Genomic DNA, 23,929 nt, shown 5'->3' with positions numbered 1-23,929 from the left:
ACCTCTCAGATTTCTTAGTGTTCTGTGGAAAGTTCATGCATGACTTTCATTGGCTTACCCAGTTTCCTTTCCAGTTGCTCTTTCACTCTCACTGACTCCCTCCCATCACATTTTATGTTTTTACCTGTATGTTCACAGCACGGTGGGCGGCACGATGGCACAGTGGTTAGCACTGCTGCCTCACAGCGCCAGAGACCCGGGTTCAATTCCCGCCTCAGGCAACTGACTGTGTGGAGTTTGCACGTTCTCCCCGTGTCTGCGTGGGTTTCCTCCGGGTGCTCCGGTTTCCTCCCACAGTCCAAAGATGTGCTGGTCAGGTGAATTGGCCATGGTAAATTGCCCGTAGTGTTAGGTAAGGGGTAGATGTAGGGGTATGGGTGGGTTGCGCTTTGGCGGGGCGGTGTGGACTTGTTGGGCCGAAGGGTTTGTTTCCACACTGTAAGTAATCTAATCTAATTGTTTCCCTTCAGGCTTGCTGTCATTATCTCGCTGACACATTAAGATGCATCTGGATAGATGCATGAGTCGTTGGGGAGCAAAGGGATACAGATGCTTAGGAATTGGGCGACAGGTTTAGACAGTAGATTTGGATCGGCTCAGGCTTGGAGGGCTGAAGGGCCTGTTCCTGGGCTGTGAATTTTCTTTGTATTCATTTTTCCTGCTTTTATGTGGCTGGCCTCTCAGATGGTTTCTCCATAGAAATGATTTTCTTTTTTTTTCAATAAATCCTCACATTTATTTTCTTTATTTACGCCTACAATATTATGAACTAAAATCTCGAATAGCCTCACATCATCCAAAGTCTTAAAGAATAAAGTACAGTACAGTACAAGAACACCTCATTGAACCTTTTCCGACATGTGACACCGTGTTAAACTAAAAAACCTTTTGCCTCCTCATGGTCTGTATCCTTCTATTCCCTGCCTAATCATGTATCTTTCAAGATGCCTCTTAAACCTTGCTGTTGTATCTGCTTCTTCCACTTTCTCTGGCAGCACATTCCAGGCACTGACCACATTCCGCGTTTAAAAAAAAACTCACTTCTCAAATCTGTTTTAAACTTCCAACTTTTACCTTAAACCTATTCTCTTTCTTTGTCACCAAGCTCACAATTTTGCATCATCCAAGGTTCCAGAGTTTTGCCATCCTTATCCTTAATTTTCACAGAAATCTCCCTTGTTCTTCTAAGCAATAGGGAATACTGGCCTTGTCTCCTTAATCTATCTTGATAGAACAGTCCACCATCACAGGAATGCAGCTAGTCTCTTCATCCATTGTCATGAATGTACATGACCTGTAGTCTCCTAATCTCCCTACTCTCCTTATACAAAAAGTCCTTCAAAACACAATCATGATGACAATGGACAAGGCAACAGATTTCTGTTGGTTCAGTCACCACCTGAAAGTAAACACAGAAAATACTAGAGAAATTCACCAGGTTCATCTATGAGAAAAGAGTGCTGATGTTTCATCAGACATGACTCTTCTTCAGAACTGAAAGGCGTTAGAAAGTATTTTTTACAATTTTGACAAAGGTAGTAGAGGAACAAGGGGAATAGATGGCCCAGAGGCCCAGTCCAGAATATTAGCTGAGAGTTGTGGCACACTGCAGCACACTTGTTTAAAAGTTCAGCTTCACAAAATGTGGAGTTTCTCAGGTTTTACTCCTTTGTAACCAAAATTCCAGACTACCTTCTACTCTCTTGTAACCCTCTTCATTTCTTACTAGTTCCCCAATTGTTGCTCATTTTTAGTCCCAATTGCCACCAAATGTCAGTTGTTGAGTTGTTCCATTAATTCCAGAAAAGACATTAAATAATATGTAGGAGAAAGTGAAGACTGAAGATGCTGGAGATCAGAGCTGAAAATGTGTTGCTGGAAAAGCGCAGCAGGTCAGGCAGCATCCAATGAGCAGAAGAATCGACATTTCGGGCATGAGCCCTTCTTCAGGAATGAGGAAAGTGTGCCAAACAGGCTAAAATAAAAGGTAGGGAGGGGGGACTTGGGGGAGGGGCGTTGGAAATGCAATAGGTGGAAGGAGGTTAAGGTGAGGGTAATAGGCTGGAGTGGGGGTGGGGGTGGAGAGGCCAGGAAGAAGATTGCAGGTTTGGAAGGTGGTGCTGAGTTTGAGGGATTTGACTGAGACAAGGTGGGGGGAGGTGAAATGAGGAAACTGGAGAAATCTGAGTTCATCCCTTGTGGTTGGAGAGTTCCTAGGCGGAAGATGAGGCGCTCTTCCTCCAACCGTCGTGTTGCTATGGTCTGGCGATGGAGGAGTCCAAGGACCTGCATGTCCTTGGTGGAGTGGGAGGGGGAGTTGAAGTGTTGAGTCACGGTGTGGTTGGTCCGGGTGTCCCAGAGGTGTTCTCTGAAACGTTCCACAAGTAGGCGGCCTGTCTCCCCAATATAGAGGAGGCCACATTGGGTGCAGTAAATGATGTGTGTGGAGGTGCAGGATAATTTGTGGCAGATATGGAAGGATCCCTTGAGGCCTTGGAGGGAAGTAAGGGGGGTGGTGTGGGCGCAAGTTTTGCATTTCTTGCGGTTGCAGGGGAAGGTGCCAGGAGTGGAGGTTGGGTTGGTGGGGGGTGTGGACCTGACGAGGGAGTCAGAGGGAGTGGTCTTTTCGGAATGCTGATAGGGAAGGAGAGGGAAATATATCCCTGGTGGTGGGGTCCGTTTGGAGGTGACGGAAATGACGACGGATGATATGATGTATATGAAGGTTGGTGGGGTGGTAGGTGAGGACCAGTGGGGTTTTGTCCTGGTGGCGATTGGAGGGGCGGGGGTCAAGGGCGGAGGAGTAGGAAGTGGAGGAGATGCGGTGGAGAGCATCATCAATCACATCTGGGGGGAAATTGCGGTCTTTGAAGAAGGAGGCCATCTGGGTTGTTCGGTATTTGAACTGGTCCTCCTGGGACCAGATGCGGCGGAGACGAAGGAATTGGGAATATGGGATGGCGTTTTTACAGGGGGCAGGGTGGGAGGAGGTGTAGTCTAGTTAGCTGTGGGAGTCGGTCTGTTCATAGCAAATGTCCGTGTTGATTCGGTCGCCCGAGATAGAAATGGAGAGGTCTAGGAAGGGGAGGGAGGAGTCTGAGATGGTCCAGGTAAATTTTGAGGTCGGGGTGGAAGGTGTTAGTGAAGTGGATGAACTGTTCAACCTCCTCGTGGGAGCATGAGGCAGCGCCGATACAGTCATCGATGTAGTGGAGGAAAAGGTGGGGGGTGGTGCCAGTGTAGCTGCGGAAGATGGAGTGAGCCACATATCCTACGATGAGGCAGGCATAGCTGGGGCCCATGGCTACTCCTTTGGTTTGGAGGAAGTGGGAGGATTGGAAAGAGAAGTTGTTCAGACTGAGAACAACTGCACCCACACCTCCCCCCTTACTTCCCTCCAAGGCCCCAAGTGATCCTTCCATATCCGCCACAAATTCACCTGCACCTCCACACACATCATTTACTGGACCCGATGTGGCCTCCTCTATATTGGAGAGACAGGCCGCCTACTTGCGGAATGTTTCAGAGAACACCTCTGGGACACCCCGGACCAACCAACCCAACCACCCTGTGGCTCAACACATCAACTCCCCCTCCACCAAGGACATGCAGGTCCTTGGAGTCCTCCATCGCCAGACCATAGCAACACGATGGCTGGAGGAAAAGCACCTCATCTTCCGCCTAGGAACCCGCCAACCACAAGGGATGAACTCAGATTTCTCCAGTTTCCTGATTTCCCCTCCCCCCACCTTGTCTCAAATCCCTTGAACTCCGCACCACCTTCCTAACCTGCAATCTTCTTGTGGGCGGCACGGTGGTACAGTGGTTAGCACTGCTGCCTCACAGCGCCAGAGATCCGGGTTCAATTCCTGCCTCAGGCGACTCTCTGTGTGGAGTTTGCACGTTCTCCCCGTGTCTGCGTGGGTTTCCTCCGGGTGCTCCGGTTTCCTCCCACACTCCAAAGATGTGCAGGTCAGGTGAATTGGCCATGCTAAATTGCCTGTAGTGTTAGGTAAGGTGTAGGTGTATGGGTGGGTTGCGCTTCGGCGGATGCGGTGTGGACTTGTTGGGCCAAAGGGCCTGTTTCCACACTGTAAGTAATCTAATTCTTCCTGACCACTCTGCCCCCACCCCCACTCCAGCCTATTACCCTCACCTTAACCTCCTTCCACCTATCGCATTTCCAACGCCCCTCCCCTAAGTCCCTCCTCCCTACCTTTTATCTTAGCCTGTTTGGCACACTTTCCTCAATCCTGAAGAAGGGCTCATGCCCGAAATGTCGATTCTCCTGCTCATTGGATGCTGCCTGACCTGCTGCGCTTTTCCAGCAACACATTTTCAGCATTAAATAATATGTACCCATATAGCCCACTGAGCCCACATTAGTCAAAAAACAAGCACATAACTATTCCAATCTCATTTCCCAAAACCTGGTCTATATTCTTGGCATCACAAGTGCATATTAAATACATTAATGTTATAAGGGTTTCTGCCTCTGCTACCCTTACAGGCAGTGAACTCCAGATGCCCACCACCCTCTGCGTGCAAGTATTTTCCCCTACATCTCCTGTCAATTTTCTGCATCTTCCCTTAAATCTACGCCCTCTGGTCATTAATCCCTCCATCAAGTCCCTTCCTGTATACCCTATCTATGCCCCTCATAAATTTATACAATTATGCCCACTCTCAATTTTCCCTGTTCTAAGAAAAATAATCAAAGTCTGTCCAATTTCTCTTCATAACTGATACTCTCCAGCCCAGTCAACATCCTGGTGAATTTCCCCTTCAACTTGTCTTGCGCTATAATGTACTGTGGATTCCAGGACTGTCTCACACAATATTCTAACTATGGCCTAACAGTTCCAGCAATCCTCCCTGCTCTTAATCCTAGGCCTTGGTTAATAATGGTAAGTATTCCATATGCCTTCTGAGCCATTTTATTCAGCTATCCTGATAGATTAAGAAATCAATGTTTCAGCACACCAAGGTCTAATGTTTTTCAGGGTCTTACAGTTCATAAAGTGTTCTCTTGCCTTTTTGTCCAGCCCAATGACATTACCTCATATTTACCTGAATTGCATTCCATTAACCACTGATCAGCCCATCTGACAAGCTTGTCTATCCTGTAATCTAAGGTTATCCTCTCCACTATTTATAGCTCTACCAATATTTGTATCATCTGCAAATTTACAAATATGGTGGATTTCCAATTAAATGTCTTTGCTTTTATTTATTCAAGGCATGTGGAGATTGCTGGCTAAGTCATCATTTATTGCTATATCAAATTGTCCTTGAGAAGGTGGTGGTGAGTTGCTTTCTTGAACCAGTACATGTGGTTTGTAAGAGAGTTTGAGACGTTAGCTGGGCAACAGTGACAGAACAGCAGCAATGTAGTTCAAATCAGGATGTTGTGTGGCCTGCAGACAAACTTGTAGGTCGTGCTGTTCCCATGCATCTGCTGTCCTTGTTCTTCTAGGTGGTTGAGGTCACAGATTTGGAAGGAGCAGCTGAAGGATTTTTATTGAATTGCTGAGTAATACTGGACTTGTGATCAATGGCCAATCACTCAATAAACATGCAGTGATGGAGGTAACAACTATTAACCTTGTGCCTGGCTTTTCTAATCATCAGCATGATCTTTATTTACTGTATATGCCAGGATAACTTGCTGTAGGCAAAAAAATAGATGAAGCAGAACAGAAATTGAATCAAAAATAAAATTCAGTGGATGTATTATTCAGTGGGGCAATAATTATAATTGTTTTTGTTCAGATGACCACTATAAGTAAATAATGAATTGGGATCCATTTATTTTAATTCCAATGGCTACTTTAGACAAAAAACCTCAGTTATCTCTGCTTTTCTTTTTGCAAAATGTGAAGAGATATTGTGTATAATGCACTTAAGGGTAAACTTGCAAAACAGTATCATTTATCCATAGGCATGGGCAGAGAATTATGGCCCTTCCCATTGCCAATGAAAGGAAAGTTAGTGGTAAGCTGAAGGTTCTGATCGAATCCTAGACCCAGGTAGGTAGAGGCCATTGGCTGGGGAGGTTTGGCCACTATGAGTTGGGGGAGGGGGAATTATGGATTTTTTTTGTAGTCGGAAGCATTTGTTTTAAATTACAAGTTTTAAATGAGAAAGGAAATGACTACTATCTTTTGTGGGGGTGCTCTGATGACCAAAGGGCAGCCTTTGAAGATAGACCCTACTTCTTCCAGTGCTTTTTATAACTTGCAAATAAAATGGACTGCCCAAGCCAACAATTCCATTGTTTGGGTGGGGTAATACAGAGGTCAACTGAGCTTTAACAAGTTCAACTGATGTTTAATTATACTTAGTGAGCCAGGTGGCAACTGCCTACTCTCTATATGATCGGAGGGAAGCTAAGGGCTGGTGGGAAGATGGATAGCTAAGCCCTGAACTATTTTAACATACTCAGTCGGCAGGCACATAATATGCAGCCCTATGTCTTACTAGCTTTAATGAGGACATTTTTGACGTTTGATCATCAATCCTTTACTCAGAAGGAAAGCGTTTTGATTTGGTTCACGTCCAAGAAAGTTTCTGAGCATGTCCATGCCACCCAAAGATCCTCCTGGTCTAAGGATACAATTTCTGTAATGTAAACCAACCTATTGATGAAAAAAGAAAACATTAGTATACTTCAGAAAATATTACTTTTAAAATGTACCAACAACTAAGAATCATTCAAAGCTTGCCACCTCTCTGTAGATTTGGGGCTCTAGGATACCTTTGGGGCTCTGCAGACCAATGAAAACTAGAGAACTGAGAGTTTGCCACAGAAACCAGAAGACCCAAGGCTGAGTCTGGGATAAAAGGGATTTCCTCCAATAAAAACTGTGCTGAAATCTTTGTATTTTTGAGAAGTTCTCCTGTGTAACTATGAGAAACTTGTCACAGAATAAAATCTTTAACTGCTGAAACTGATGACGTGAATGGACTGTTTAACCATAGCATTACCTACTTAGTCATAAAGATGTATAGCATAGAAACAGACCCGTCCATGCCGACCAGATATCCCAATCCAGCTGAGGGGTGACCTTATAGAGGTTTACAAAATTATGAGGGGCATGGATAGGGTAAATAGGCAAAGTCCTTTCCCTGGGGTTGAGGAGTCCAGAACTAGAGGACATAGGTTTAGGGTGAGAGAGGAAAGAGAAAAAGAGACCTAAGGGGAAACGTTTTCATGCAGAGGGTGATACGGGTATGGAATGAGCTGCCAGAGGAAGTGTGGAGGCTGGTACAATTGCAACATTTAAGAGGCATTTGGATGGATATGTGAATAGGAAGGGTTTGGAGGGATATGGGCTGGGAACTTGGAATGTTTGCTGGCAGAGTGTTATCGATTTGAAGCAGACCAAGGAAGGTACTGGAAATATATGCAGCAAAATCCTTGAACAAGGAGATGGTTCTCTTCCCACCAAATGACAAATGTTTTACAACTTACACAGCCAGCTGTGAAACTACTTGATTGGAGTTATTTTAAAGTACAAATAACTACCTTGACATTCTAAAATTTATAGTACTCTGGTGCAATCAACATAATAATGTAGTGCTTTTCAATCTGGACAACTGAAACTGTATTTAAAAGCATATAAAGGGGTACTATCTAGGGCACAGAAGTACAGAAGCATTTCTTCCAAGAGTTTGAAACAATGACCAAAGTGAGTTTAATAAGTATGACTGATGAGCTAAAGGAAGTTCAAATAAAATATTGTCGATCACCAACCAGCTTGCAGATAACAAGGCTGGTTGTGGATAAGCATAAATAGTAGATCTCCCTGTTGGCATAACAGACCAGAAATTATGGCTCAAATCTTCCAAGCTGTCACATCACCACCAACAGGTTCAGGGCTGAACTTCTGATTTAAAAAGTTCTCCTGAAATGAAACGAGGTGGTAAGGTGATTACATGATTAAAGGGCTAGGGTGGGACAGATGGGAGATTGTTAAGTGGATAAGAATGTATAGTGGCACATGGGTAGCTAACAGGCAACAGGTACACAAGTAACAGATGATTGGGGTTAAGAAGTGTGGTGCTGGTAAAGCACAGCCAATCAGGCAGCATCTGAGGAGCAGGAGAGTCGACGTTTTGATCATAAGCTCCTCATCACATTCCTGATGAACAGCTTGTGCTCAAAACATCGACTCTTCTGCTCCTCTGATGCTGCCTTGCTAGCTGTGTTTTTCCAGCACTTTTGACTCTGATCTCCAGCATCTGCAGTCCTCATTTTCTCCTAGTTGATTGTAAGCTTACTGCAAAACCTCTTCCACAGACACCCAACTTGAATAAGTTCTCCTCCTCCCTTTACAAGGATCTCTGTGAGTCTCTATCTCACTGCACCCCCCCCATGTTGTCTCCTCTACCCTGAAGCTCTTCAGCCACATCCTGAAGCAGACTTTCTACGACAACCACATTTCCTTCCTTAGTGCCTCATTCCTGATGAAGAGTTTATGCTCGAAACATCAACTCTCCTTCTCCTCAGATGCTGCCTGACCGACTGTGCTTTTCCAGCACCACACGTTTTGACTCTGATCTCCATCATCTGCAGTCCTCACTTTCTCCTAGGTGATTGGGGTTGCAAAGTACCTGGTGGGTGAAATGGTAGGTGAAAAAGGTTATGGTTGACTGAGGTGGCAACTGGGTAACGTGGAAGGCTGCCAGGTGGATGAAGTGTGGAATAGGTCAAGGGTTGGTTGGACTAGATAGGACAGAGTCAGGTGAGGGATACGAGTCAGGTTTGGTCAGGATCACATAGGGCTAGGTCGGAGGGGTGAGGGTTTGGTGCTGTGGGAATTCAAGGGAGATTGACTGATGGGGAGAATTGTATTGTGACTCTGGAGTAAGACCAGGCTTTTCCCTGTCTAACATTTCCTGGTAACTTTCTAGGTCGGTCAGAACTGCTTGCAGTCTCCCAATCTAACAGTGTCAGAGACTTTCTTGGAAGTTCCCATGGAGCAGAGGAAATGTTTCAACATAAATCCTATCCTCCCAGGATACTTCCAAGGAATCTTGAATTGGCATTTCCGTGGGGTTCCATAGTGTACCTGCCAAGGTGCGTCCATTCTCCAATGATTTGACCCTTTGCTGTTTAAGATAAGCAATACTACACCATGCGAAAGAATAATTTTATTGCTAAGGGTGAAAGTGAAGGAAATGCAATATTCAATCAACTATTAAACATAAATATCCTAACATTGATTATTTTTGTCCATTCATTCATTAAATAGGTATTAGATGTTACTTAATTGCCCTTGAACTGATTGGCTGTCTGGGCCATTTCATAAGATAGCTAAAAATCAACCACATTGTTGTTGGTATGGGCCTGTAGTCAGATCAGATAGAGATGGAAAGTTTCCTTCTTTAAAGGATATTTCTGAATCACGTAGGTTTTTACGATACTAGACCAGATTTTTGATTCCAGATTTTATTGTATTCAAATCTGATCAGACATCATGATGGGATTCAAAACCATGTCCCCGGAACATCAGCCTGAGTTGCTGGATTACTGTCAGTGATACTACCACCATCCCATTGCTTCCCCTTAAGAAGGATAATCATTCCCTTATGTTTGGCAGCAACTTGTAAGTCAGTTGTTTCTCAATTGATTAGCTTCCTTTTATTTTAATACTTTCTTTGAAATAAGTTTACAAGACTTTGAATGTGCTTAGATATATTAATGTAAGTCTTTTTTACAAGTTTTGCTTTTTGTTTTTAAAATTCATACAGCTTGCCTTCAGTCAGTCCAACTTTCAAGGCGCAACAGAAGAACTGAAATATGGAAGGGTCATCTCAAATGTACAGCATTGGGTTAAAATACTAAAAGGGATGATTTCTTAGATATTTATTCCCTGCTGACAACTTTAAATATACAAAACATTGCCTGTGGAAGATAATGAATTAAATGTATAATTGAAAATAGTTTTGTTATACTGGCCATAATCCAAGGTACTCAAACACTATTTCAACTGAATGCTAGTGTAAAATAAGGAGAGAAATATTTTACCGTAGGATCCATTATGTGATTATCTTTGAAGAGGCTGTAGAACATGTCCACTGAAAAAACTTCACTGTACAGGTAGCTATAATACTGACCATCATAGTCATCTGCCAAATGCTCAAAGGTAGCAGGCATATTCGTTCCTGCCGAATAAACCAAGTAAACAAAATAACTCCTCTTTGATTAGAAAGTGTACTTGCAAATACAGCTTACGGTTTTTCATAGGCGTTTTGAAATACTTTTGCAAATGTTCCCTGTGATTCTTTATTTTGCATTAAAATAATCCAGTTTAAGAATATTTGTAATCATGATGTGGTTGAAAACAGCATGATAGGTAAGTTGGCATTACAACGACAAGGCAAAATTTGGTTTGGCACTTAATTTTGGTTTCTACGAACAGGTAGCAAGTGCAACATAATGTAGGTAAGTGTGAATTTATCCACTTAGGAAGGAAAAGGGAAATTAGGATCACCAATACACCAGATTCAAGACCAGAATTGGAAAGACCAGATTCAAGATTTCTTGTATACAAATCACAGAAGTAATTAGAAAGACAAGTTCTATGTAATGTTTAAGGCAAGGTGATAGCAGTATAGGTGTAAAGTTGTCTCTGATTATGCAGAGTCAGGTCACAAATTGAAATGTGCAGTTCTTGATCTCTTTACCCAAAAAAATATAAAATTCCCTTGCAGAAGGTATCACAAAGTTTCCAGGATGAAAGGCTGTTCAATGAGGAGAGATTGAGTATAATTAGTTTGTACTCAATGAAGTTTTTAAAAAATAAAAAAAAATCTCCTTTTATATAGATATGAAAAGATCTTAAAAGAAGTTGATGAGGTAGATTCTGAGAGGTTTTAATTCTGGCTGCACAGATTAGATTTCAGAGTCACAGTCTCTGGCTATGGGTTCAGACATTTATCGCTGTGATGAAGAGAAACTGCTTCACACAGAAGGTTACATTCTCCACAACAGGGGACTGAGGTTACACAAATATTTTCAAGATTGAGATAGAATTTTGGATGCTAAGAGAAGTAAGGGATGTGGAGTTGGACTAGAAAGTGGAATTAAGATTTAAAAATTGGCCACAAAGAGTGTTGCAGCTTTGATGGGTGATGTGTCCTACTTCTGCTGCTACTACTCATGCATCCCCTCAGAAGAAACCATCTTCTGCTATATGGTATTTTTTGAATCATAGGTTAAAACAGTACTTCATTAATTCCATAGCCAAAATTAATGCTGGAAATGTTGTTGTGAACTGGCATTCAGGGAAATGGGTTGCTGTAACTTTTAAGCACTCAGTAAGCAGCAGTCAATCAGAGAATGGTTGACTGCAATTAGCAGCCGGCTGAACTGAGAAAAGTTCTGTTGTTGCCTTCAGTCTTCCTAGAAACAGCTGAACACAAACTGCTGCAGGTGCTCCAGGACGTCAGTGAAGTCACAGACCCACCACTGCACCACCACGTCCAGCACTCGCAGTATTACTGGAAATCCAACAAGAGCTTATCAATATTTGAATTATCAGGCTGACAGAAACAAACCTGCTGAACAACTTAACACAAAACAAAAGGAAACATTCTGCTTCAAAAAATGAGGTTTTTATCACTGATCACATGATCACTGGCACGTGGCACTCAGAAGACAGGTTAATCGTGCAAATAATTGCAGGAGGTTATTCAACCCAATTTTGGTAACTTTTTATGAAAAACATTAATAGGTTGGTTTTTCCAGGTATGACAGTTCTTGGTTGCTGAAGGGAGAACAGCTGGAGTATTTCATCTGAATTCCCTAAGCTTCAATTTTTATCCTCTTGGATTAATCAATCCTCTTCCCAATAGTCAATGTGATTCCCAACTGTTCTCCAGTTACGAGGCTGGAATATATACTGAGGACGGAGTCTCTATACCCCAGCATAAAGGCCAGTGGAGCGCCCTTGTCGTGTAGTGGTAGTATCCCTATCACTAAGGCAGGAGGCCCACGTTCAAGTTCCACATATTCCAGAAGTGTGTCATAACATCACTGACTAGATTAGTTAGAAAATATCTAGAAAGCAGGAGAAGGGTGCCCCTGCTTGTCTGGTAGGTCCTGCTTAAAATTTTTAGCCCTTCATTTAGTAGGAGGCTTCCTTCCATCTCCAGGAGGTTGTCCTGCCTAACAGAGCCAATTGGAGGCTGGCAGGATAGTGCCACATCACAATTAGTGGCTATTGCTGGTACTGCAGGAGGACTGGGAGGAAGTGAAACCATGGACACCCCCAAAATTGGTCAATCCCTGAATTAGCTGGTTTGGCAAGGTTGGGAAAAAGAATAGAGGGATGTTGGAACAAAATTCAGAGAGGCAAGTCTCTCCAATTGACACAAATGACCTAGGAATTCAGCAGCACATTTGTTCATCAGCACATGCATGGCTAATCTTGCTGGGCTAGATATCGGGTGCAGATCTCTTCTGCAGAACAGTTCTCTCTACAGATACTGTCAGACCTGCTGTGTTTTTCTAGCAATTCCTGATTTTGTTTCGAATCCATTCCTGACTTGCTTTTCAGGTCAACTATTTGCCAAACTGGTTAGTTGTTGTACAGAAGCACCAATGCTTTACAGTAGGAAATGTACTTCCAGGATGAGTTTTAGTAATCATCATGAACACATAACACATTCGGCTTATAGATCTCTTTGGATTAATCATTGTGTGACTGAACGCTAATTATATATATGTTTAACTGTGGAATTCCACCTGCCAAAAGAAAGAAATGAATTCTGATTCCTTATATTCCTTTAACTAGGTAATGGATGACCAACTGAGAAAAAAAGATCATCACAACATATAGAAAGCAAAATTAAAACTTGTCTTATTTTTGCTGATTTAAAAAATGCAGACAGGGCATGACTCAGAACTGAGGAAAATCCAAATTCAGCCAGGCCACTCAGTGTTGATTTCAATCAGACTCCATTTCAGCTTCAGCAAAGGCCTTAGCTCAGTGTGGGTACTTCCAAATATTTTTAGAGTTGTCGTGAATGCACTTGAAGGGCTCTAAATTCTGTAGAACTGACAAACTGTGAAGTTAAATCTTCTGCTCTTTAAGAAATATTTTAAAAAGGTCTGCCTGTGAGAGCTGAGAGAAAATGTTTGAGTAGTTATAATTGCCGATTTTTGAAATTATTCAAAAGCTCTCACTGTGTCATTACTAATGCCTGGCTATCTTAGTAATGTGTTATTATAGGAACTTGTGCTCATGGTTCAATTGACAGTTAAAAAGATAATGGGGTGGGGTGGGGGTGAGTTATGAATATTAATCTGTTTTTCTTAGGCATTAAGTACTTGATTGCAACTAAATGCTTGAAAAAGTTTTCATTTTCACGTAAACAATAGCAAAAGGTATGATAAACATGGAGACTATTATTTCATTTCATCTCAGCATGGCTCCTGAGGTCTCTCAATGGTGCATACTGGGCAAGTCAACATGAATGCTAACAATCACACAACACCCTAGTCCAACACCAGCATCTCCAAATTATAACATGAATAGTAAGAAGGACCAATAAAGTTGGCATGGTTGAGGCATGAGGATTGGGTATGAGAGGAAAAGTTATAAGTCCTAATAGTTAGCAAAACAACTGGGATGTACTCCCAAAGAAAAGACTGGCTTGGCAACTCACGTAGCTGCTTCTGATCCATGTCTAGGCATGGCAATCCTGACTCTAATGCAGACATCAAACATTCTCTCCCCCACAGAAAGGTCTCACCATTTGGGTGAGTTTCTCCCTGAGGCTAGGGTAATAAACCAGGAGATTCTACAACTACCTTTACCTAAAGCAGGAGAAAATCACCTGGATTCATGACTCCTGTATTGGCCACAGTTATCTGATTTTCTTGACTTTCCTAGTTGGGAATAGTCAAAGAAAGGATTAACATATGGGGCAGGAATGAACCAAGGATGAGATGATGGCGCAGGGCCTGATTGCTTTGCTGATTCAAAATATATTTTGTTCTAAAGGTTTTATACCTGGTGAAGCGGGTATTCCAAGAATTTCTTCACAGCATTTGGCATACTCCTCTGCTGTATTAGCAGATGACTTTGAATGGATTGTCTGGTCAAATTTACTCAATACAATCTTCCAAAGGTTTAGAAGACCTATTTGGGAAGAAGAAAGGTAATATTGACTTCTTCAAAAATGTGGGAAATAATTGAGAATGTGAAAGAAATAGAGCTCAAAGTCTGTATTCCTCAAGTATCAACACTGCAAATTCAATATTATGGAGGATTAGCTGTTCTATAAAATGTTCCCAATCATAATATTTTAGAATCATTTGGGGAGGGCATTATATCTAGCTCCACATTCACAGATAATTGGAACATTCACTTTGCTGCCTTTATGGGTGCCAAGTAGAAGAAAACGGAGAGCAATAGACTCAAAAAAGGAAATAAAGTGAGAAATAAGGGGAGTGAATAAAGAAAAAAAAAGATAAACAGAGAAATAGAGAAACAAGTGTAACAAACCGCTTTTACTTGAATAAAAGAAAAGCAGAAATACAAAGGGACAGAGACAAAAAGGGATTGGGCGAGTCATTTTTCTTGCCCTTTTTAAAGAAATTTACTTTTGCTGTTGGAGCTGAGGTCTAAGGTGTGAAAAATATTGATAACTATGTTTAAAATTTATTATCAGTAAATAAAACTAGCTTGAACAAGTGTTTAAACAAGGAAAATTAACAGGCCTTTGTTTTCCAACCATCGATTTTTCAAATTGCACTTGTGCCTCTATTCCATTCCTGAATAATCTTTACAAAATATCCCAATAAAACTAATTTATCATTGACACCTTGGGTTCTACTTCCTTTTAGTTTCTGATAAAAGCAAAACAAACAGTAAAACACAGCAGTTAAATGATCCACTTGGTCAGTGTAAACACTTCATTTGTACAATCCCAAGTTAGTCTCACTCCGTGGTTTTTTTTCCATGAAATTGTATCTTTCTCTGTTTTAAATATTTATTAATGTTTCCTATACAGGATACCATGGCATCTGCTTTCACTATATGTTGTGACAAAGCATTCCATGCTTCAACAATATTTTACGTAAACAAATTCTTCCTATCCACTTTCTTCTCAGCTTTAAATCTGACGTCTCAGCACTGAGTTTCAACCTCCCAAACAATTTTTCCATATGCAGATTAACAAAGGCCCTTCATAATTTAAAAATACTCTGTTGAACTGCATGTATTATTTGCCAACTTGTGCACTCCTGCCAATTTCTTCTAAAGGGATTAGACATGCCAACAGAAATTAGATTTATTTCACTTACATCAGACTCCATGTACATTCTATCTCCATTAGATAAATTTATTATAAGACTCTTTATCAGAGCCATGATCAAATTAATATTGATGACAGTTTTATTAAAGTAACTAGTGACAAAGTAGCAACTCTTTCATTGTTTTAACCATTTAAGTTAATCACTCAGAAGATGACTATTCAGTCTCATCTGTGTTTGTTCTTTGCTTTGGCAAACCAAAAGAAATGCCATCGCAAAATATTTCCAAAGGCCCTTTGTCTTCCTCTACTTCAAATACTTATTCAGTTATTTGATCCTGTAGAAACATTTCAGTATCTTTTGCACAGAGTGTCTATAATGTGGAAGCATCCTACCCGGAGTGACTGACTTACCCTATCCCTGTAACCCTACATTTCTCATGGCTAATCCAACTAGCCTGCGCATCTATGTACAATTTAGCATGGCCAATCCACCTCACCCTAACATCTTTAAATTATGGAAGCAAACTGGAGCACCCTGAGGAAATCCATGCTGACATGGGGACAATGTGCAAATTCCACATAGTCACCCAAAAGTGGAATGGAACCTGGTCCCAAGCACTTTCAGACAGCGGTGCTAACCACTGAGATACCATGAAGCTTTTACTGTTGAACAAAAGACACATATCGTCTAAAGTTTTGCATTTCGCACTTGTCAGGGTAACTTGCAAGAATACAAGTTAAAGCCACACCCATTTTTCAGCAATACTCTAATTCTGTACTATGAAAAGACAATTTATTTGTAAATTTTATGCTTTTTTATTTCCTTTGGTAAATATTCCACACATGAATTAACAATAGCATCACAGATCTTATTAAGAAAATGTTTTTCAAAAAGCCTTTCATATAATTGGGTGAAAGATTTTTTTAAGAATAAGTTTTAAAGACTGCAAATCTTTTCTGTTAAGTTCTGAAAGCCTGAAAAAAAACATTTTCAAAGTAAGTTTTTTTTCCAATAACTTCATACTAAACTATTCTAATGGATTCATTTCTCAACTGTAATAACTGATTGAAAATTTAAAAGATGTCCAGCTGCAAAGCTACACAAGGGATTAAAATTCAGTTGAATCAGACAATCAACATAAAAGAAGCTGTCAGTAATTAAAGTCTCAGTTTACTGGGATACAAACGCTTATCTGATTATTTGTTCCAATCCATTAAAAATTGTAAGATTAATTCTGGATTAAATCCAGGAACAATAATAGGTTAGAAAACAAAAAACAACTAGTAACACAAAATAAACATTCTTTCTATACGAATGCATGTGGTGTTACAATCTCTATTTTCACAGCAAGAATCAAAACTATAAATGGAGAAAGTTAGTATGGAAAAAGTTTTTAAGGACTGTACTAAACAATGAACTTTTAGTTTGGCATGTAAAATAAAATTTGATTGAAATCTGAGTACAGTGCCATGAATATGCAATTCATTCATACCCCTGGGCAACGTATATTGTAATTTCAATGTAATGTACACTTCTATCAAATTTCAATTCCTCTAACAGTTTTATAAATGTTAGAATTCATTGGTGATTCATTCTTCAGTTTATGTCAATGTTGCCAATTGGAGTTTAGAACAGAGCTTTTTGCATTTTGCACTTTATTTGATATATTGGCAATAATGCTCCAAAACAGATAGAGGATGCAGTGGATTATTAATCCAGAACTGCAAGCTAATGTTCTGTGACTGTAGGTGTGAATCCTACCATGGCATATGGTGAAATTTGAATTCCGTTTTAAAAAACCTGGAATTAAAGTGCCAATTATGTAACTAACCATTACTGGCAATCATTTAAAAAGAAACCATCAAGTTAATTATCTTTCTTTATAGAAGGAAATTTGTCTTACTTATTTGGTCTGGCTACATGTGACTTGCAACCGACAACAATGTTGTTGACTCTTAACTGCCTCCTGAAATGGCACTAGTATTTAACAGGAGATTTAGGGATGGGCAATGAATACTAGTCCAACTAGTATACCCAAATCCCAGGAATGAATTGTAAAAAAACCTACCAGGCTTTCTAACTCTGACATATCCAAACATCATAAATAACAAATGCATAGTGTGAATTAGGGATAGTTTCCTAGTTCTGTGGAAGGGTCATTCAACCTGAAACATTAACTCTGTTTTTTTTCTCTAATGATACTGCCAGACCTGCTGAGCTTTTTCAGCAATTTCTGTTTTTGTTTCTGATTTACAACATTCACCTTTTTTTTGGATTTTTGCTAAGATAAGAAGAGATTAGGTTGAAAGCAAAAGCATATAAAGAGGCAAAGTCATAATAGCCCCAAAGGCTGGGATAAATTCAGAATCCAATAAAGGAGATCTAAAAAGATAAAGAAAATAAATTTAAGGCAAACTAATAAGGAAAATAAAAACTAACCGTAAGAGCTTATTTAAACGTATAAAAAGGAAAAGAGAGGTCAATGTGAATAGAGGCCCATTAGAAAACAAAGCTGGGGAGACAGTTATGGAGAACAAGGAAATGGCAGAGGAGTTGAACTTTTATTTTGCATCAGTCTTTACAGTGAAAGATAATTTGAACATCCCATTAATACTAAGGAATACAGGAAGAGGTATTATGTTCCATCACTATCACTAAAATAGCAGTATTGTACAAATTACTGTAGTTAAAGGCAGCTAAATCCTCTGGCCTGATGGGATGGCTTGCATCCTAGGATCCTAAAAGAGGTAAGTACAGAGATTGTGGATGCATTGGCTATAATTTTCTAAAACTCCTTTGGTTATGGAAAAGTACCAGAGGATTGGAAAATTTCTAATGTAATATACCTATTCAAAAAAGGAAGGGGGCAAGAAGCAAGTAACTATAGGGTGATTAGCCTAACATCTACTTTGGAATGGTATTGGAATCAATTATTAAGGATATAAAAGCAGAACATTTGGAAAATCATAATCTAACCAAGCAGAGAAAGCATGATTTCATGAAAGGGAAATTGTGCCTGACTAATTTATTAGAGTTTTTCAAGGAAGTCACAACTGGAGTGGATAGAGGGAAACTAGTAGATGTGTTGTATTTGGACTTCCAGAAAGTGTTCCACAAAGTACCACACAAAAGGTTAAATCACAGGATAAGAACCCAAGGTGTTTGAGGTTGTATATTGGCTTGGATATGGAATTAGGGTTTTTTTTTAGGGTGGGTGACTTGTGACCACTAAAGTGCACAGGGATAAGTGTTGAGACTGCAACTGTTCATAATATCTATGAATGATTTGGAAGGGGAAGCATTTGCACTATGACAAATTTACAGACAACACAAAAGTGGGTAGAAATGCAGGGTGCAAGATAGTTAAGGAACAGTGTGCAAATGGATAGAGTACAAATAGTTTACGAGAGATATTGATAGATTAAGTAAGTGGGCAAAAAGTTGACAAATGGAGGATAATATGGGAAATGTGAAGTTGCTAATTTTGGAAGGGAGAACAAATTAACAGTTTTATGCAAATAGAGAAAAAAAAACTGCAGAAAACTACATTTCAAACTGACTTGGGGGTACTTATGCATGAAACACAGAAAGCTAGCACACAGGTGCAGCAGATAATCAGGAAGAATAACAAAATGTTGGCCCTTTTTTCAAAAGAGATGGAGTGTAAGAGTAGGAGAGTTTTACTACAACCTTACATGATGCTTGGTGAGACCATATCTGAGGTACTGAGAGTAGTTTGGACCCCTTATTTAAGAAAAGGTCTTGGGTAATTCAAGGTAAATTTAACAATGTTCACTTTATGATTGCCAGGTATGGAGGGAGTGTCTTTTGAGCAAAGATTTAACAGGTCGGGATTCTACTTATTGGAATTTAGAAGAATGAAACAGAAAGGAGTCTTAAGTTTGAAAGGGTAAATGCTGAGAGGATGTTTGCCCTCATGGGAGAGTCTGGGACCAGAGGACATAGTCTCAGAATTAAGGAGCATTAACTTATGACTAACATCAGGAGTCTTTTCAACTCATTTGTCACAGAGAGCTGCAGTGGCAGAGTCCTTGCACATAAAGGTGGATAGATCCCCAGGACCTGATCAGGTATACCCGAGAACTCTGTGGGAAGCTAGACAAGTGATTGCTGGACCTCTTGCTGAGATATTTGTATCATCGATAGTCACAGGTGAAGTGCCGGAATGACTGAAGGTTGACTAATGTGGTGCCACTGTTTAAGAAAGGTGCTAAGGACAAGCCAGGGAACTATAGGCCAGTGAGCCTGACGTCGGTTGTGGGCAAGTTGTTGGAGGGAATCCTGAGGGACAGGATGTTAATGTATTTGGAAAGGCAACGACTGATTAGGGATAGTCAACATGGCTTTGTGCGTGGGAAATCATGTCTCACAAACTTGATTCAGTTTTTTGAAGAAGTAACAAAGAGGATTGAAGAGGGCAGAGCAGTAGATGTGATCTATACGGACTTCAGTGTGGCATTCAACAAGGTTCCCCATGGGAGACTGATTAGCAAGGTTAGATCTCACGGAATACAGGGAGAACTAGCCATTTGGATATAGAACTGGCTCAAAGGTAGAAGACAGAGGGTGTGGTGGAGAGTTGTTTTTCAGACTGGAGGCCTGTGACCAGTGCAGTGCTGCAAGGATCGGTGCTAGGTCCTCTACTTTTTGTCATTTACATAAATGATTTGGATGCGAGCACAAGAGGTACAGTTAGTAAGTTTGCAGATGATACCAAATTGGAGGTGTAGTGGACAGCGAAGAAGGTTGCCTCAGATTACAACAGGATCTTGACCAGATGGGCCAATGGGCTGAGAAATGGCAGATGGAGTTTAATTCAGATAAATGCGAGGTGCTGCATTTTGGGAAAGCAAATCTTAGCAGGACTTATACACTTAATGGTAAGGTCCTTGGGAGTGTTGCTGAACAAAGGGACCTTGGAGTGCAGGTTCATAGCTCCTTGAAAGTGGAATCGTAGGTAGATAGGATAGTGAAGAAGGCGTTTGGTATGCTTTCCTTTATTGGTCAGAGTATTGAGTACAGGAGTTGGGAGGTCATGTTGTGGCTGTACAGGACATTGGTGAGGCCACTGTTGGAATATTGCGTGCAATTCTGGTCTCCTTCCTATTGGAAAGATGTTGTGAAACTTAAAAGGGTTGAGAAATGATTTACAAGGATATTGCCAGGGTTGGAGAATTTGAGCTATAGGGAGAGGCAGAAAAGGCTAGGGCTGTTTTCCCTGGAGCGTCGGAGGCTGAGGGATGACCTTATAGAGGTTTACAAAATCATGAGGGGCATGGATAGGATAAATAGACAAAGTCTTTTCCCTGGGGTCAGGGAGTCCAGAACTAGACGGCATAGGTTTAGGGTAAGAGGGGAAAGATATAAAAGAAACCTAAGGGGCAACTTTTTCACACACAGGGTGGTACGTGTATGGAAATAAGCTGCCAGAGGAAGTGGTGGAGGGTGGTTCAATTGCAACATTTCAAAAGCATTTGGACGGGTATATGAATAGGAAGGGTTTGGAGGAATATGGGTCGGGTGCTGGCAGGTGGGACTAGATTGGGTTGGGATATCTGATTGGCATGAATGGGTTGGATTGAAGGATCTGTTTCCATGCTGTATACCTCTATGACTTAATCCCTCTAAAATCAGTAGGGGAATCATGACTTACATGGAAAAGGTAGGAAAGTGGATGATAGAATTGTCTGACCAGCCATGAACCTTTCGACAGTGCATGTTCAAGGGGACACACTCCTGTTCCTACTTATTGGTCAGTGTTAAGGCCCTTACTGTTCGTGATTTATATAAATGATTTAGACATGAATGTTGGAAGGTTATAAATTCACAGATGATACATGAATTGCTGGGGTGGTAATGAGCGAGGAGGATAATCTTAGATGATAGGAGGCCATAAACAGGATGGTAAGATGGCCTGATCAGTGGCAAACGGAATTCCATCTGGATAAATGTGAAGGGATACTCTAGGTCAGGACACTCAAGGCAAGTGAATACATGATGAACAGTAGGACCCAGGGAAGCATCAAGCCGGGAGGTTATGTTGGAACTGTATAACACTTGGTTAGGCCATGGCTAGAGTACTGTGTGAAGGTCTGGAATCCACATCATTGGAGGGATGTGATAGCACTTGAGAGTACAGAGGAGATTTACCACGATGTTGCCTGGGCTGAAATGTTTCAGTTATGATGAGAGACTGGATGAATTGGAGCTGCTTTCGAGATTGAGAGGAGACATGATTAAGATGTATAAAATTATGAAGGGCATAGATAGTGTAGACAGAAAAGAACATTTCCCCTGAATGGAGCAATCTCTAACCAGAGGGCATAGATGTAAGGTGAAGGGAAGGAAGTTTAGAGGAGGTGTGAGGAAAAACATTTTCACCCAAGGATGGTGGAAATATGGAACATACTGCCTAAAAGGATGGAAGGGGCAGAAACTCTCAACATTTAGAAAGTATTTAGATGTGTACTTACAATGCCGAGGCGTACAAGACCATGTGTCAAATGCTGGAAAATGGGATTAGAAGAGTTAGGTTTTTGACTGGTGTAGATTTGATAGGCCAAAGGGCTTTTCTCTTTCCTGTAGATTTCAATGTATCCTATTGTGGTGCACCTATCCGTTCACTCAATACAAACTGGGTAGCAAGCTTGAGACCTTCCATATATTTGTAATTGACCAAAATAATACATTAAGTCTTTAAAATGTGCCTGTGCTGCCTTTTTGATGAACACGTAGATTTGGGGTATGATGAAGTTTTGTTTTCCCATAACTACTTCTCCATACATCAAGATTAATTAATTATTTGACTCTTCTCTCTTAATTGTTTGTTCCCTGTTCTCATGACGCTGCTGAAGCATAAATGTCTCATCTTCAGATGTAAACCCATCTAGTGAGCTAACAAATTAATCTTATCTTGTTCACACTCAAAATTCTGTTAACTATAAACTGGCGATAAGTAAAAAGCATAAATTCTTCCCACAAATCAACTCCCTCTCATGCACTTCTGAATTCTTACTTTCCCTTGCTCGAAATTTATGTTTTCAAAATTATTGGACATGAAACACAATGCCCAGTGTCTGCTATGCAAAAATAAAATCACAATTTTTTCATCATTCACTCTTAGATCTTTTCAAGCTCTGCCATCCCTGGAATTTGCTTCTACACAGGCATGACTTCTCTCACAACAAGAAGGTATATGAAAATTTCATATACAAAGGTATATGAGGCATCTTGAAACCCATTGTACAGGGGATCCCCAGCTTCTGTCACGACACTACGGATTTCTTACAGAAACTCAGCACCCACAGACCAGTCGAACTGGGAACATTCCTCGTCGCAATAGACTTTTCAGCACTCTACACCAGCATCCCCCACAATGATGGCATCGCGGCAACAGCCGCAGTACTCAACACAAACAACTGCCAATCTCCGAACACCGTCCTACAACTCATCCGCTTTATCCTCGATCACAACGTCCTCACCTTTGACAACCAGTTCTTCATTCAGACACACAGAACAGCCATGAGGACCAAATCTGCACCTCAATATGCCAACATCTTCATGCACAGGTTCGAACAAGACTTCTTATCTCCACAGGACCTCCAGCCAACATTATACAACAGGTACATTGACGACATTTTCTTCCTCTGGACCCATGGGGAGGAGTCACTGATAAAACTACACAGTGATATCAACAAGTTTCATCCCACCAAACTCACCATGGACTACTCTCTACTATCTGTCTCATTCTTGGAGACATGAGTCTCCATCAAGGATGGACACCTCAGCATCACACACTACCGCAAACCCACAGACAACCTCACAATACGTCACTTCTCCAGCTTCCATCCAAAACATATTAAAACAGCCATCCCCTATGGACATGCCCCATGCTTACACTGGATCTGTTCAGATGAGGAGGAATGTGAGGGGCACCTGAAAGTACTCAGGGATACCCTGATAAGAACGGGGTATGATGCTCAACTCATCGAATGCCAGTTCCGATGTGCCACAGCAAGGAACTATAATGACCTCCTCAGGAGACAGATACATGCTGCAACCAACAGGGTACCCTTCGTTGTCCAGTATTTCCCAGGAGCTGAAAACTACGCCATGTTCTTCGTGACCTGCAACACATTATCAATGAGGAAGAGCACCTTGCCAAGACGTTCCTCACACCTCCACTGCTTGCCTTTAAACAAGTGCCAAACCTCAAACAGATCATTATTTGTAGCAAGCTGCCCGGCTTTCAGGAGAAAGTGAGGACTGCAGATGCTGGAGATCAGAGCTGAAAATGTGTTGCTGGAAAAGCGCAGCAGGTCAGGCAGCATCCAAGGAACAGGAGAATCGACGTTTCGGGCATCAGCCCAAGGGCTCACGCCCGAAACATCGATTCTCCTGTTCCTTGGATGCTGCCTGACCTGCTGCACTTTTCCAGCAACACATTTTCTGCCCAGCTTTCAGGACAACTCCTTACAACCCTGTCACGGTAGGTGCTGCAAGACGTGTCAGAGTGTGGAGACGGACACCATCATTACACGTGGGGACACCTCCCACCATGTACGTGGCAGGTACCCATGCAACTCAGCCAACACTTCTATCTCATATGCTGCAGGCAAGGATGCCCAGCGCCATGAT

General features: G+C 41.3%; 1 protein-coding gene across 5 annotated transcripts in view; it reads right to left on the bottom strand.

Annotated features, from left to right (window-relative positions):
• Positions 1-5,210: 5,210 nt before the first annotated feature.
• LOC140496120 (neurolysin, mitochondrial-like) overlaps positions 5,211-23,929 on the bottom strand; it is a 59,252-nt gene continuing 40,533 nt past the window's right edge. For 4 of the 5 annotated variants that reach the window (XM_072595674.1, XM_072595673.1, XM_072595678.1 and 1 more), the window contains exons 11-13: positions 14,025-14,153; positions 10,034-10,170; positions 5,211-6,638 (exon numbers count right to left, since the gene is read on the bottom strand). In XM_072595674.1, the coding sequence (XP_072451775.1) occupies positions 6,486-6,638; positions 10,034-10,170; positions 14,025-14,153 (419 nt within the window). In that variant the 3' untranslated portion in view covers positions 5,211-6,485. The remainder of the gene's footprint in view (positions 6,639-10,033; positions 10,171-14,024; positions 14,154-23,929) is intronic. The other variant, XM_072595681.1, reaches the window with a different exon arrangement.

This window comes from Chiloscyllium punctatum, chromosome 2, assembly GCF_047496795.1.
Source record: "Chiloscyllium punctatum isolate Juve2018m chromosome 2, sChiPun1.3, whole genome shotgun sequence".
In the NCBI taxonomy this organism is placed as follows: domain Eukaryota; kingdom Metazoa; phylum Chordata; class Chondrichthyes; order Orectolobiformes; family Hemiscylliidae; genus Chiloscyllium; species Chiloscyllium punctatum.
Note: the sequence above shows the minus strand (reverse complement) of the source record. Positions and strands in the feature narration are given on the sequence as shown.